At 32.4% G+C, this 16,001-nt stretch overlaps 2 protein-coding genes across 2 annotated transcripts in view; both read left to right on the forward strand.

Annotated features, from left to right (window-relative positions):
- LOC113073229 (tenascin-like) overlaps positions 1–13,934 on the forward strand; it is a 52,698-nt gene extending 38,764 nt beyond the window's left edge. Inside the window, exons 12-22 of the mRNA XM_026246111.1 lie at positions 4,966–5,088; positions 5,259–5,402; positions 6,292–6,411; positions 6,670–6,813; positions 8,064–8,194; positions 8,926–9,058; positions 10,364–10,515; positions 10,935–11,031; positions 11,119–11,280; positions 11,674–11,837; positions 13,229–13,934. Coding sequence (XP_026101896.1) covers positions 4,966–5,088; positions 5,259–5,402; positions 6,292–6,411; positions 6,670–6,813; positions 8,064–8,194; positions 8,926–9,058; positions 10,364–10,515; positions 10,935–11,031; positions 11,119–11,280; positions 11,674–11,837; positions 13,229–13,339 — 1,481 coding nt within the window. The 3' untranslated portion in view covers positions 13,340–13,934. The remainder of the gene's footprint in view (positions 1–4,965; positions 5,089–5,258; positions 5,403–6,291; positions 6,412–6,669; positions 6,814–8,063; positions 8,195–8,925; positions 9,059–10,363; positions 10,516–10,934; positions 11,032–11,118; positions 11,281–11,673; positions 11,838–13,228) is intronic.
- On the forward strand, positions 2,333–3,366 carry LOC113073239 (tenascin-like). Its single transcript, XM_026246118.1, has one exon. It carries the CDS (start codon positions 2,848–2,850, stop codon positions 3,223–3,225), a length of 378 nt encoding a protein of 125 aa, XP_026101903.1. The 5' UTR covers positions 2,333–2,847; the 3' UTR covers positions 3,226–3,366.
- Positions 13,935–16,001: the final 2,067 nt, after the last annotated feature.

Below are 16,001 nucleotides of genomic sequence, written 5' to 3' on the forward strand. Positions count from 1 at the left end.
GGCCAAATCCAGCACACACACTTGAGGTACTTTTTAATACTTAAACCATAATACTCCTCAGTATTCATAGCAATTCTTACAAAAGAAAAGCAAATATTTCCTAGAATTAATCTGTCAGACGTATCTCAGTTAAACAAATTATGCATATTGTACAGTGCAACTGCGCTATTCCAATAATCGTTTCTCCCTTTAGATAGCGCTCCAGTGGTTGGCAATGTGTATGTTTCTAATATTACATCAGAGAGCTTCTCCATTTCATGGAATGGCACGAGAGGAGATATTGAGAGGTTTATTCTGGAGATTATAGACTCTAGCTGGCGGCGGGAGCCAGTTGAATATAATCTGTCAGGAAGCACACAGTCATATGAAATCACTGGGCTACGGCCGACTACTGACTATATAGCTTACCTCACTGGAGTCGTGAAGGGAAGGAGAACAGACTCCGTCAGTGCTGTCGCCTCCACAGGTAACTGCAATTCTCTTGTTTCCTTGCTTCTTTCCCCCGTTTGTTTAAACTTGAAATCATAAATCAGGCCTTAAAGGAGTAGTTCAACTAAAAACATCACATTTACTCATGTCATGCCAAGCTTAAATGTTGTTTTTCTTCTTCTTCTTTATATGTTAAAAGTTATATTCTCTAAAATGGGTCCATGTAACTCAAGCAATATATGTCTTCTGAAGTCATATTGTAGCTTTTTGTGAGGAACATGCAAAATTGTAGAAGTAAAAAGAAAAAAAAGAAGTAAATCACTGAAAACCCTCTGCTATGTATATTGAAATCTGGTGCCTCAAGATGAGTTGCATCAGACCTAAATTTAAAACTGTTTGCAAGCACCTGAGAGGCTAAATTAAGCCTATTACTCAAAGAAAGACCCAGCTAACAGAGATCATTCTGAGAACTAAAGCAACTTTCAAAATCTTAGCACAAAAGCATTAATTGTAAATCATTAACTTTTTTTTGTTTTGTTTTTTTGTATTTAAGTCGAACAATTATCTAACCAGTTTTTTAATGCCACTTCTTGTTTCAGAACTTTTTGCAGAAACATTCAGATGTTCCCATAATTTTTGCAAAATTATATAAAAAAAAAAGAATGTTCCCTTAACATTTGCATTACCAAGAAAAATGTTTTTAAAAGGGACATTTTGAACATTTAGAGAACATACTGAAATAACGTTTTCATAACTCAATGGGAACATTTGCCTATGTTTACTTTTTGTTTGCAAGGGACATGGAATATATGAAGTATGTTGTACTCTTTTGTCAGTAATGTTAATAGAACACTCACTGAAAGTGTCTAGTCTTCAATAATGTTCTCAAAATGTTAGCATTAAAACATATATATTAATATATATATATATTAGTTGAATATTCATCTAACGTTTTTTAAACGTTCAGAGAACATTCTACAGAAATGCTCCCATTATGTTTGAAATACACACACATATATATATCTGTGTATGTGTATTAATAGAATTAAACATCTTGATATATAATTAAATGTATAATTTATTTTATTTTAAAGTATTATGTAAATGCTTCTTTTTTTTTTTTTTCCTGAGTCCTGATTTTAAATTATTTTCTGATGCAACTGACTGCAAACCACAGATGCTTTCCTAGACGTTAAAGCAATTAACCCAGAATATTCTTACTGTATTAAACCTCCAGTGTTCATTTGTTTCAGCTGGCATTAAATTTTGTAACAATACCTAGTACTTTCTTTTATTCCTCCAGAGCCTAAGCCTAAACTGGGCCCCGTTGTGGTGTCTGAAACACGGCCGGATGGCTTGACGCTGTCCTGGAGCACACTGTCAGGCCACTTCGATGGCTTTGCTGCTCGTGTCACTGACCGTGAGCAGCTGTATGATGTTGTAGAGCTCAGGCTGTCAGGTGCAGAGAGGAACGTTACCGTCACAGGTCTTATGGACTCTGCGGTCTATGACACAGTGTTTTATGGTCTGTCTCGTGGCCGTCAAACTCCAGCAGTTTCCTTCAATACCAGAACAGGTACTGTGCAAGCTTTCCATGCCTCTCTCACAACAAATCAGAACTTTGACAGAACTAACAATTTTGCATCCAGGTGGAGGATGTTGCAAGCAAATTACTGAAACTGCCTGTGGCTTTTTATTGTATATTATTTATTTATTTATTTATTTTGCACCCTTGCATGCATGTAGTAATTTACAAGACTCTAATTAAATGACTCTGAAGGCCATTTTACACCAAGTAAAACATCAGTTTTTGACAATTTGTGTATGTATGTTTGTATGTGTGTGTGTATATATATATATATATGCATACAGTATACATAAAATTATACTTTTTTGTAAATTCTTTTTACAATTTGTCACATTAGATACTGATATGAAAATATTTATATGTATTTTTCTTTGTGACAATTTCTCATGTTGGTCTTGGTATAAAGCACTTTTTTTCTTTCTTTAAGTTTTATGTTATATTCAGTGGTCTGAGATTTATTTTCAGATACAAATAGCTTGTGTTCAGGAGCAGTTTCAGTTTGCAACTTGGCTTGCTTAAGAAAAACAAAGTGGTATTTGAGGTTGAAAACTCATTTTTGTATCAGCCTGAACTCATGTTGTCTAATGACATTAACACAGACTAATGATTTCAGTTTTTTACTATTGCGTATGCATGCAGTTCTATTGCACCCATTGAATACTCTATTATTTTGCATGGAGAAGCCAAGAATAGATAGCTCATACAATAAAAATCGATAAGCATCCTTTGACAGATAACAAGCTATTTTGACCTTGCAATCACTGCAGAATCAGTTATACATCCTCACCCTGTATTGTCCCTTCCTTTAACACTTCAACCATGGGACCCAAATGAATGCTGTACCACGTGACCCAGCATCATTACCTAAAGTGGAAAACCTCACGGTTTCGGATATTACCCCATACAGATTTCGGGTGTCCTGGGTGGCAGATTCCTCCGAGGGCTTCAGCTATTTTCAGGTAAAGGTGTCGGACTCTGGTCAGCTGCTGGAGCCGCAAGAGTTCATAGTGCCGGGGAACCAGACCGAACTGGATGTTTTGGGCCTGATCACTGGCATTGGCTATGAGGTCAGTGTGACCGGGGTGTCAGGGGATGGGTTACAGTCTCGTCCAGTCACCACAGTGGCTGTTACAGGTACAGCTCTCTGCTTTTCAACTGCACGTCACTCCATCAAATCAAAGTTTCACTGCCCAAGCTTGGTAGTTTAAACTATGTTGAGTAGTAAAATGTTTTTCATATCTAATAAATGAATGTCAATTCTTTTCAGGGATTGTATGTTCAAGAGTGTAGTTTCTCTCTGATATGTTGATATATTGTAGGTGCACATAATGAAAAAACAATAATAATAAAAAAAATATCTCCCTGTAGAGTATGGCAAAATAATCTGAAGAATTAATACATTATGCAGTATTGCTGCTCAACCTACATATATATATATATATATATATATATATATATATATATATATATATATATATATATATATATGTATATATGTATATATATATATATATATATATATATATATATATATATATATATATATATATATATATATATATATAAAATATTTTATTTTTTAAAAATGTAATGTGTGATTTCCCCAAAATAGTGACTGCAACTAGTTTAGACTGATCTAAAAGTCACAAAATAAAATAGTAGCCATGACATAAAAAATAATAATAATTGTGCAGATGCAACGCAAGAACATGTGTGTTTACACGTTCTTTGAGATGTTACAGTCCAAATTCTAGATGATGAGCTGCTGTTTGATATAAGCTTTGGGAAACTTCTACACAACTCGATGGGTGGAAACCGGGAGGTAGTTGTCTCAGACTTGATAAAACAAGAAAAAAGCCACATTTCTCCTTGTCAATCAGAGGCAGAGCCGGAGATCCAGCAGCTTTTTGTGTCGGGCATCACCCCTGATGTCACCCACATCACCCACAATGTCTTTGATCGATTCGTGCTCAAAGTTAGAGATTCAAGCAAGCTCTCCCACCCTCGAGAGTTTGTTGTTCCGGGCGATGAAAGAACCAAAGTTTTAACGCAGCTTTTTGGGGGAACTGAGTATTAAATTGAGCTTTACGGTGTCACGCTGGAACATCGCTCCCAACCCATTACTGCTGTTGTCAGAACAGGTACTGTATTTGTCAAACATGTTCATTCCTGGATTCAAGGGGCTTTCTTGGCTGCAATGTGATGGAAGGAGGATCTGAATAACACTCTTCATCCTAAACAGGCACTGATCTTGATGCATTGTGATTTGAAATGTATCTGTCATGATATATTTCAATCCGAGGTTAAAGACTGCAGCAAATACTGTTTGCATGCAATGCATTTAAACTGGATATCAACAAGAACAAGACTGCTTGCTGCTTGACTTTATCTATTGGGTGAAAAAACACTAATCAGAAGTTTTGACAAAACGGACGGTTGGTTTTCAGTTGACGTTGACTTTAACCTTGCATGCTCTTATGAAGGAACATAATGTGTGTACATGCATCCAGAGGAAAGTCTCCCGATGTTCATTTCTCTACTAAACCATCACGTCTCATCGTTGTTGGGAAACGTGATGTTAATTTGTCTGCATGCACTAAGAACTAACGTCTGTTCATGATCAAAATAACATGCCTTCATTTGTCATCGTCTCGATCCAGGTTAAATTTATGGAATGTAATTGGAATGATTTTGGCATGATTGATCATGTTAAAAATGGTTTCTTGCACTATTATAACTAATGAATCTATCTTTTAGGACTTTTTTCATTCCACCAGGGAAAGACCTGTTTCTCCTGCAGTTCAGTGGCCTTCTCTTTGTCCATTTTCCAGTGGCTGTTTGAGTTAACTTCATAACTTAATGGACACACTGGGTGGATCATTTTCCCAATTTCTTTCCACATTTTCTCTTGCTATTGCTAAATGTGTATGTGCATTGCTGTCTGGCAGGCCTTGGAGCTCTACGGGACCTTGGTTTCTCCGACATCACGGACACAACAGCTGTAGTTTCCTGGACTCGACCTCGATCCCAACCGGACTCCCACAGAATCACTTACATCTCCATCCAAGGAGGCGAGTGCCGGAGCTGAAAATGATTGAAAACATGTATTAGATTTATGCAAACCACACAGTTGAAGATGAAGACTGTAAAAACTCAGTTGATTACACGGCATTGAGCAACTTTTGAGACACACTGATGAAGTTCATGCATCAAGTCTGGCTTCTCTTCTGGGTTTTATCAGGTGCTCCTGTGATGTTGACGGCGGACGGGTCACAGTCTCAGGTTTCCCTGATGAATCTGATTCCTGGAGAGACGTATCAGGTGTCAGTTGTTGCAGTGAAAGGTCTGGAGGAGAGCGAACCAGTGTCCAACACTTTCACTACAGGTCGGTTAAGTCACTTCACTGATTAGTGGTGTTTTTGAAGATTTTTGCTCAAACTATGTGTACATGATCTAAAAAAATAAAATAATTCAACCATAATATAATATAATATATTTAATTTAATTTAATTTAATTTTTAATAATATGGAATATCAGTAATTCATGTATATTAAAATGTAAAGATGTGAAAATGTATATAAATATATTATTGAATAAATTATATTCATTTTTATATATAGTATTACAAAATAAAGTAATTTATTAAGTTTTAGTTTTATTTATTTAAATTTTATGTGGAATGTTTGTTTGTTTGTTTTGTATGTAACAAATTAAAACAATAAAAAAAATCTATTTTATTTTGTATACGTCTGTATTTTAACAAATAACGTAATATAATATTGTTTACTTTAAAAGATCAGTAATTATGTACATTCAAATGTAAAGACATGAAAATATCTCAAATGTAGTCATATAAATTATATAAATGTTATATTATTGTATAAATTTAAACAAACAAACAAAAATACATATTACATATGAAATAAAATAAAAACTGTTATTTTACACTATATAAATATATAAAACACATTTATACAAGTTTAAGTTTAATAATGTAATAATGTAACATTTGATGATGTAAATTAATAGTTTTTTCATATGTAATATTTATTTTGTTTAGTTTTTTGTTTTACATATAAAAATGTATAAAATAACAAATCATATATATATATATATATATATATATATATATATATATATATATATATATATATATATATATATATATATATATATATATATATATATATATATATATATATATATATATTCAGATAACACAATACCAAAATAATGTTTTTATTATTTAATGTATTGATTTATTGACCTCCAGCCCTGGATGCAGCACGTGGCCTGATTGCTGTCAATGTCACCGACACAAAGGCACTGTTGCTGTGGCAACCTGCCGTGGCGACCGTGGATGGATATGTGATCACATACAGCGCAGACACTGGTGAGGAAACTCCTGAACTCTCTGTTGTGCTCCGTTTTGGGTTTCTTTATTCATGCTTGACTTGTCTGCATCGTCTCTGCTGCTGCACGCCCTGCTCCAGTAGAACAAAAATCATTTGAGATTTTGAATATCACGTGTCTCACTGCAGGACACCGAAATTAACCCATATCTGTTCTTAAAGTTATTGTATTTTCATTTCTCTTCATTTTTTTTTTCGGTTTTATAGAATAATTTCTGTTACATGTGTTTTCTGCACAGTGCCACAGATATCAGAGCAGGTTTCTGGGAACACGGTGGAGTTTGAGATGAGTTCACTGGCTCCAGCAACTCATTACACTGTTAATGTGTATGCCATCAGAAACAGGGAGAAAAGTGCTCCAGCGACCACAGACTTCAGCACAGGTGTGTGAGCTCCAGCATGACTAGTGCTCTGGCGCCCCCTGTAGACCTGCTCCAATACAGCAGCACTTCTCCATTGAGCAGTTCATGTGGGAAACGGAGGAATTTGATTTAAAATAATTGTGAAATTCTGTAAAGCATTTACATTTTTTTGAATTTGACTTAATATTTAAATTTATTAACATTAATAGAAATATATTTATTTTGTGTGTTGTTTTACGTCCACTTCATTTTAATTATATTATTATTATTAAATCATTTTCTATTTCATTACACTCATTATATTCTATTCATTCTATTCATTTTTATAATTATTTAATTATTATTTTGTCCTATTATTTCATATGTCCTTATTGAAAATTAAAACCATTTAATTTATCATCAAAAAATAATATTTTCAAAATAAAAATAATTAGCAGTAATATTAGAAATAATAAAAGCTTTTCATTCTTAAATAAGACAAAACATTAAAAGCGGTGTTAAATGTCCTATTATTCTATCATATGTGCCCTAACTGAGAAAAAAATAAAAATAATGTATCAATAGTAATAATAATAATAATAATAATAATAATAATAACAACAACAACAAATGTGCATTATTAAAATCAGAATTTACACAGCTTTACATTTTTTTGTATTTTATTAAAGCTAATTACTGTTAGTTTCTCATGTGTCCTGTTGAAAAAGAAACATTTAATGTGCCAAAAGTTACTTATAAAAATTATAATAGTAATAATAATGATATTAATAATAATAATAATTATTATTATTATTAATATTATTATTATTATTATTGTTATTATTGTTATTATATTAAAATATGTAATTATAATATATAATTATAATAAAAATAATGCTTATTATTATTATTATTTATTTTAATACAATTTCAAAAGTATTTCAAATATGGTATCCCCTGCATCTGATAATCAATTAAAAAAATAAATAAATAAAAAGGGGAAAAAATATATTTTTCCAAAAAACTACCTGCATAATAATAATAAACTGCTGTTAAAAAAATTAATAATAATAATTAAAAATATATTCTCCCATAATGCATCAGTGAGAGAACCTGAGTTTAGGATTCTTTTTAAGTTTCTTCTCCTGACTCCTAAAATAATGGACTGTCATTGACACGACTAATGCTGAATTTATAAAACTTCAATGATCAAATCTAAACAATGAATGCATTTTTTAATCTGGTTGTCTGAATCAACGTGAGTGTAATCTGGTTTGTCTGGTGTAATGTAGATGTGGACGCTCCGCGTGATCTGGTTGCCAGTAATATTCAGACAGACAGCGCCGTTCTCAGCTGGACGCCGCCGCGGGCCGCCATCACCGCATACATCCTGACCTTTGAACCATCTGACGGGGATGTCAGGGTCAGACATCACTCACATACTCATTTTTTATTTCATTTTAAGAATTGTAAGCTTTTAGTGTAATTATATAGGCCATATAAAAGGGATCGTTCAACAAAGATCACCTTGTGTTGTTTACAAACTTTCGTTCTTCTGTGGAACACAAATTATGTTTTTGAGGTTGAAATATCTATTTAAAAACTATACTGTATACAATTAATGCAGATTTAAATCGTATTAGTCGTCATATATAACTAATATAACCTATATGCATTAGTGATTTATATGGCTCAAGGCAGTTTGAGCATTTGGATAATATTGTATAAATATATTATATCATAATAAAGTTTATAATTCATATTATTTCATGCATAAAAATACTATAACAAAATGTATTTATTTATTAATTTATTCATGTAAAAAATTAACACCATAACAAAATAATGTTGTATTTTATTGAAGTAATTAATTGTAGACACAATTTGAACATCTAAAGAGTTTTGTTAATTTTGAAAATTCTAGAATTATGATTTTTGGATACTTTTAGACCACAACAACAGTAATAATAATAAAAAAAAACAGTAGTAATAAACAAAAAGTAATAATAATCAGAATAATAATAATATGGTTTCACTTCACTTTATTTATAGATAATAATATATGATGCATAACAAAAATTATTTAATTATTGAGATTTTTTTTTTTTTTTACTGATGTTGAGATCAGAATTAACGCACTGTATGTTCACACAGGAGCTGAATCTGGATCCGTCTGTGACCTCACACGCTCTGTCTGATCTGAGGAGCAGCACTGAACACACAGTTCGACTGCAGGCCGTCTCTGAGGACAAGAGGAGCACACAGATCAGCTCCGTCTTCAGCACAGGTCAGTCTGTTCACTAACACAACTACAACTTCCAATCGGTGTTGGGGGGTAACGCATTACAAGTAATGCAAGTTGTTTTTCAAGTAACTAGTAACACATTACTTTTTCAATTCTGAAGAGCGTTGAACTTTCTTCTTCTGTGTTCTACTGGACAGACATGGATTTACATTTCCTTCAGCCTGAGGCTTTTGATGTGAAGGGCTTGTACAGTACATTTGCCAAAAATATAACTTTTTATATTAAAAGCAAACAAGCAAACCCAGCTCACATTTGAAAAGTAAGGCAAATGTTACCTAATGCATTACTTTCAATAAAAAAAAGTAATTAACATAATTAGTTACTTTTTAGGAAGTAACGCAATATTGTAATGCATTACTTTTAAAAGTAACTTTCCCAAACACGGCTTCCAATCACGCTTAAAGTCACCATGAAATCAAAACTGACAATTCCATAAAATAAATCAAAATCAAAATAAAAATAAAAAAGTTTCCAAGGAAGCGTTTCTAATTTTTGCTCAGTTTAAGCTGAATTATTAAAATAACTAAAACGAAATAAACTAAAAATAAAAATTAGAAGTAAATAAGAATTATTTATACATATTTAAAAAAAGAAAAAGATAAAAATTTATTTAAAATGTATAAAAACTAGAAAAAACTAAAAACTATTTGTATATATTTAAAAATAAAAACTGATAAAAATGTATTAAAAACATAACAAAATTATAACACCTTTAAAAATTTAAATGAAAACCTAAAATATATCAAAAAAATATAAATCAAGACAATAGCAAAAACTACAGTATATAAATAATTCTGTAATAACACATTCTTTGTACATCATTAATCAATAACTTTAATGCTTCTCAAAAAGGAAAATACTATTGTTTGAAGTGTGTGTGCGTGTGTACCATTTAATTTATTTCTTTATTTATCTGCAGAATATATATTTTTTAACTTTCATTTATGTACTTTTGTTTTTTTAGTTCTTAAACTAAATAAAACCAATAAAAGTAACCTTGACAAAAAGTTAAAATATAAAAAGTTTTCTTTTTTGTTAAGTTACTCTTTACTTTATTTAAAATAATGAAAGAAAATCCAGTTTTAGTTAACAATAATAACCCTGCGTTTTATTGTGCAGTCCAATTTATTTGATTATTTTTATTTGATTTATGCATGAAGATCTTTAAAGACAGATCCACTTTTTGGCTGTGAGGGAGAATGCACTCCCTGCTTGTCTGATCTGTGTGTGTTATTCACTGTCTGATTGTTGAATCAGACCTTGTTTTGTTCCTCATATTGTGTGCAGCTGGCATGCGCTTCAGGAACACCAAGGACTGCTCAGAAGCTCTGCTGAACGGAGAGACTTCCTCCGGTCCGTACACCATTTACATCAGCGGAGACGAGAAGCAGCCCGTCCGAGTTTACTGTGACATGAGCACCGACGGCGGTGGCTGGATGGTGACGCTCACACACTACTAAACATGTTTGCATTGCAACATTAATCTCAGTTGAGACTAACTTCTATGTCTGACTGAATGTTAGAAAATAGATTGAATAAACTGAACGGAATAGTGTTGACTCTCTAACTCTAACTTTGAGCAGTAATATAGTTTTAAAAGTGTTTCTGAATTTTATTTAAATATAAGAATAGCTGCTTTCCATGATTAAGTTGTATCGTATTTCAATGGAAACATTTGTAGCAAGTTTGGAAGCTTGGCTTTGCCACAAATTAAAAAAAAAAAAATACAGTTAAAAAGGTAACTGGGCTTTTTATTGCAGAGTTCTATAAGAAAATAAAAAAGCCAAGGTCATAGGTTCAGTTTTCAGAGATTGCATGGACTCATTTCTCCCGTAAACAAATGTGTTTGTCTCCACAGGTGTTCGTTCGGCGTCAGAGCGGAAAGCTGGATTTCTACAGGAACTGGAGGAACTACTCTGCAGGATTCGGTGACACGAGCGATGAGTTCTGGCTCGGTGCGACTCGATTTCAACAGGCCATTCCAGCACTCAAATCTACTCAGTCTGGTTTACTGACACAGACGGTGCGTCTTTGTCTTTCAGGACTTTCAAATCTTCACAGAATCACCTCAGCAGGTCAGTACGAGCTGCGCGTGGACCTGCGTGACGGACAGGAGAGTGTGTTTGCAGTCTACGAAACATTTTACATCGCAGATCCTCGTTCCCGCTACAAGATCCAGATTGGTGCATACAGTGGCACCGCAGGTGAACTCCATATACATTATGCCTTCGGTATACACCGTTATCCAATATTACACTCTTATAAATAAAGGTTCCAAAAAAGAGGTGATGTCATAGAAGAATTTTTGGTTTTGGTTCCAAAAATAACTTTTCAGTCAACGGTTCTAAAAAGAAGCACTTTTCTTAGTGTGAAGAACACTTTAATAATCTAAAGATTGTTTTTTCACTATAAAAACCTTTTGTACATGTCTTCATAGAACAATTAATGCCAATAAAGACAGTATCTCATGCAAATATGATGATCATAAGATCATTTCACCCTTAGAATACATGCAAACAATGCATCGTTTTAAACTTTGTTCATATATCTCATGCCCAATGATGGCAAAGGTTTTGTAATATTCTGTCTCTCTTTAGGTGATTCATTGTCATATCACCAGAACAGACCCTTCTCCACCTATGACAATGACAATGACATTGCGGTCACCAACTGTGCCCTGTCCTACAAGGGAGCGTTCTGGTATAAAAACTGCCATCGAGTGAACCTGATGGGGAAATATGGAGACAGCAGTCACAGCAAAGTAAGCCGTTCTCCAATATTTTGGCCAATTCAATGTTAAATCAAAATTATTTTTACTGGCTGTTTTGTTTTGACTTTTATCAGTAAAATTGACAAAAAATATACATACTTAACAATAAGGACCCATTAGTTCATGTCAGTTAATGCATTAACTAACAATGCGTAGCACATTTTACCTGGTTTATTTTATTTTTTATTTTTTTTATAAGCATACAATTTATTATTTTTTAATTAAGCATAAAATTTAATTGTTAGTTCATGTTGGCGCCATTAAATAATACGAACAGATACAACTTTTGATTTGAATAATGTATTAGAAAATGTAAATAAACATTAACTAAGATTGATCAATGCTTTTGAAATTTTTGTTTTCAATTGTTAGTTTAGAACAATCTAAAACTATCTAAAACTAAAACGTATCATTTTTAATTGAAATAAAGCTGAAATAAAATCAAATAAATATTAGGTGAATGACTTAACTTGTTTCAGTTTCTAATTTTAGTTTAATTGAATTTAGTAAAATCAAAAATAAAAATCGAATTGAACTAAAACTTAAATAAAAATAAATGAAACCGAAAAAAGCACGTAAAAAAATTACGAATTTTAACTAAATTGAAATTAAAAGTATAAAAAATAAATAAAATCAAAAATAAAAATAAAATCGAATTCAAAATTTTTATAAAAACTATTATAATAATACCGTATTTTCCGGACTATAAGTCACACTTTTCTTCATAGTTTGGCTAGTCCTGCGACTTATAGTCAGGTGCGACCTATTTATCTAAATTAATTTGACATGAACCAAGAGAAAACATTACCGTCTAGAGTCGCCAGAGGGCGCTCTATACTGCTCAGTGCTCCTGTAGTCTACCACTGAGCAGCATAGAGCGCCCTCTGGCGGCTGGAGACGGTAATGTTTTCTCTTGGTTCTTGGTTCTAAATAAATGTGACTTATAGTCCAGTGCGACATATATATGTTTTTTTCCTCATCATGACGTATTTTTGGACTGATGCGACTTATACTCAGGTGCGACTTTTATTCCGAAAAATACGGTTTATACTTTATACTAAATTAACACTGGATAATTCATGTTAAATAATGTAGTTAATAAAAGTTAAAAAATGAAACCTTATTGTAAAGTGTTACCAGCATAGCATAATATTAAGAGGATAGATTTTGCATCATTATAACCAGCGGTCTAAATGAAAGTGTAATAATAAAAAAAAACAAAAAAAAAAGTCCTCAGGTTCAATAATGCTTGAGTAGATAAAAGTACAAATTTCCCAAAATAATATTCAACTACAATAATTAAGTACTTTATACCCTTTGATATACAACACTGAAATGTTTTGTAAGATATTGAAATTAAATTAGACAATTTTAATTCACAGGGGATCAACTGGTTCCACTGGAAAGGCCATGAGCATTCGATTCCATTCGCGGAGATGAAGATCCGGCCAGTCAATTTCAGAAACTTGGAAGGCAGACGGAAAAGAACATAGACTTTAAATGTCCCTCTTTCTATTTTCTCCAAAGTCCCACACATCTCTCATCAACAGCCCGTCTCTCGTCGCAGACAGACACGATTAAAACTCCTGAGTGGAACATTTCTCACCATTCGAACTCTGCCTTTCATATCAACTTTATCAGACCAGTGATCGCCAGCGAATACTGTTTCTGTAGACCTTTGATCTGCTAGAAACAGTTGTGATTGGTGGAGGGTTTTACTGACACTTGGTAAAAACATGAATCTGAAATGTGATATTTGAATGTGACACCAGTCACGGTTCAAGACCATCCTACAACAAACCTACTTTTTCAGGAAATATTCAATGATCTTGTACAGTTTTTTTCAGAAAAGGAAGTGTCTTCGAGACCAGTGATGTCATTTCCTCAACTGAATCATTACCACTCTCAGGTCTGACATGCAGTAAACAGAAAGGTGCAGATAAGTGTGTAAATTTTGTCAGTTTGCTTATTTCCTAAAGAGTTTGTATGTCAAGCCAGTTTGCTTATTGATGTGTTATTAATTATTGTTTTATAATTATTTATTTTTATAATGTTTTCTTTTCCCCCATAGAGTCCTCAGCATCTGTAATCCCTAGAAAAAAGTGTTAATTTAACTTTATCTCTTCACCTGGAATGTGTCTAAAATGTATCTTCAAAAAAAAAAAAAAAAAAAAAAACAGGAAATAAAAATGTAAAATGTAATATGGGAGTTTTTAATGTGTTTTCAAGTTCTCTTTACCTATCCAGAAAAAAAAAATATATACAACATAATGCAAATACATAATTATTAATTGCTAAAACTAAGTTGTCAATGAGGATATTGACTAAAGGACTAAAAAGCAGACTAAGAAGACCATGAAGTTTGAGACTGTAAAATATGAACAGTAGCCATGATCAAGGTTTGTGAAATGTAATGTTTTATGACAATTTTTGCATCTTACATAGAAACATACCTGGATAAACTTTTAAAAGATAGAGGTACAGGAAAAACATCTTCTGAATAATAAAAAAAATTGTGAGCTGTCAAAATCAACTGAAAGTGTGGCATTAATTATAGTAGCTTCGTTTTTGTACATACGGTACATTTAGTTAATTCTGTTAGTCAGAATAATAATTCAGTAAATTAAATTGTTTATTAAAAGTAATAAAATATTTTAAATCAGCAGCCCATTGTTATAGATTTTACAAATCTGCGGGTATATCATTTGCAGTGTGATATTACTTGACAAATTTAGCTGGAAATTTCACCTGGAACAAATCTCAGTAAAAAAAAAAAAAAAAATGCACATTTTTGAGTTTGACATACATTCAATCTGTTTTCATTAAAGGACAGATCATGATCTAATAACTCTAACAACACTTCACTATGCATATTTGGCACGAATAATGTCACAGAAACACAGTATAGCATATCTTTTCAATGTATGGCATCATCTATTTCATCCCTTTTAAGAAATGCCCTAAAATTGAGCTTCATTAGTATTGCAGTTTATAGATCCTCATCTTTGTGATGAACTATTTCTCAAATCAAGCGATCAGGTTTAGTTTATCGCAAGGCATCGCATGTACAAATTAATCAGTATTTCTGACAATTTACTAAGAAGAAGTGAAAACTAGTTTTAAACCACCATGACTGCACATGTACAGCTATATAATATGCATTAAATATAATAAAATAGATGTAAACTGTATATACATTTACTGTATAAAGATCCCTCGCTTTGAGAGTTTATGGTTATATATAAAGATACATTGCATATATAGAGTACGAGAATATCAATATCTGCTTTTATTTTTTAAGAATAAAAGCAGTGTATCATATAAAATAATAGTCATTGTGTTTAATATTTATTTTATTTGTCTCTAAAGTATGTCAGCAGTGGTGTCGTCACTCACTGGATGAGTAAACTGTGTGTGATAATAAATATCATGTGCATTTGCAGATTGAGGCTCCCCATGCACAGAGAAGTTTCAATAGTTGTCATAACTGGTTTAAAATCAGTGGATTCGGGTTATTAGTGACACCCCCAATGCCAAATATAAAAGACAATTGTATATCAAAAGTTTTCAAATGCTTGGTCCTGTGTAAACATCTCAGTTTAGCCTAGAAAACACACAAACTGCCTCGTTTGGCAGTGAGAAGAATCGAAAAAGAAATAAAATCAAGCAAGCACTACAAACTCAAGCTCAGATGTACCATGTAAACTGTAGAAATATTCCTATTTACAAAAGACTAGTCATTGTTTCTTATAAATGTACAAAATGCAACGTAATAACTTGAATATTCATGTGCACGGGACCGTTTATTTCACAGACACCTACGGTAAGATTTATACGATTTTTACCTTTAAACTTCAAACTATCTTCCACAGATGTATCCAAACACCGAATAAAGGAAATCCACGATCTTGACCCTCACTATACTTACTGTATGACAATTAAAACCCCTTTGACCCCTTAAAAAACAGTTTAGCATTACAGGAGCACAAGTTATCGTCTTAGCATGGATGTTTCCTAAATAAAGTCTGCTGGCCACATTTCGTGGTAATCAACATGCAAATTGCAATTTATAAAAATGCTAATCAGCGTGTTTGTTTATTAAACAAATTGTATAATTAGAGGATGCATTCTGCTAGCGATAATATTAATGCATTT

The sequence above is a fragment of the Carassius auratus genome, chromosome 5 (assembly GCF_003368295.1).
Source record: "Carassius auratus strain Wakin chromosome 5, ASM336829v1, whole genome shotgun sequence".
Classification (NCBI taxonomy): domain Eukaryota; kingdom Metazoa; phylum Chordata; class Actinopteri; order Cypriniformes; family Cyprinidae; genus Carassius; species Carassius auratus.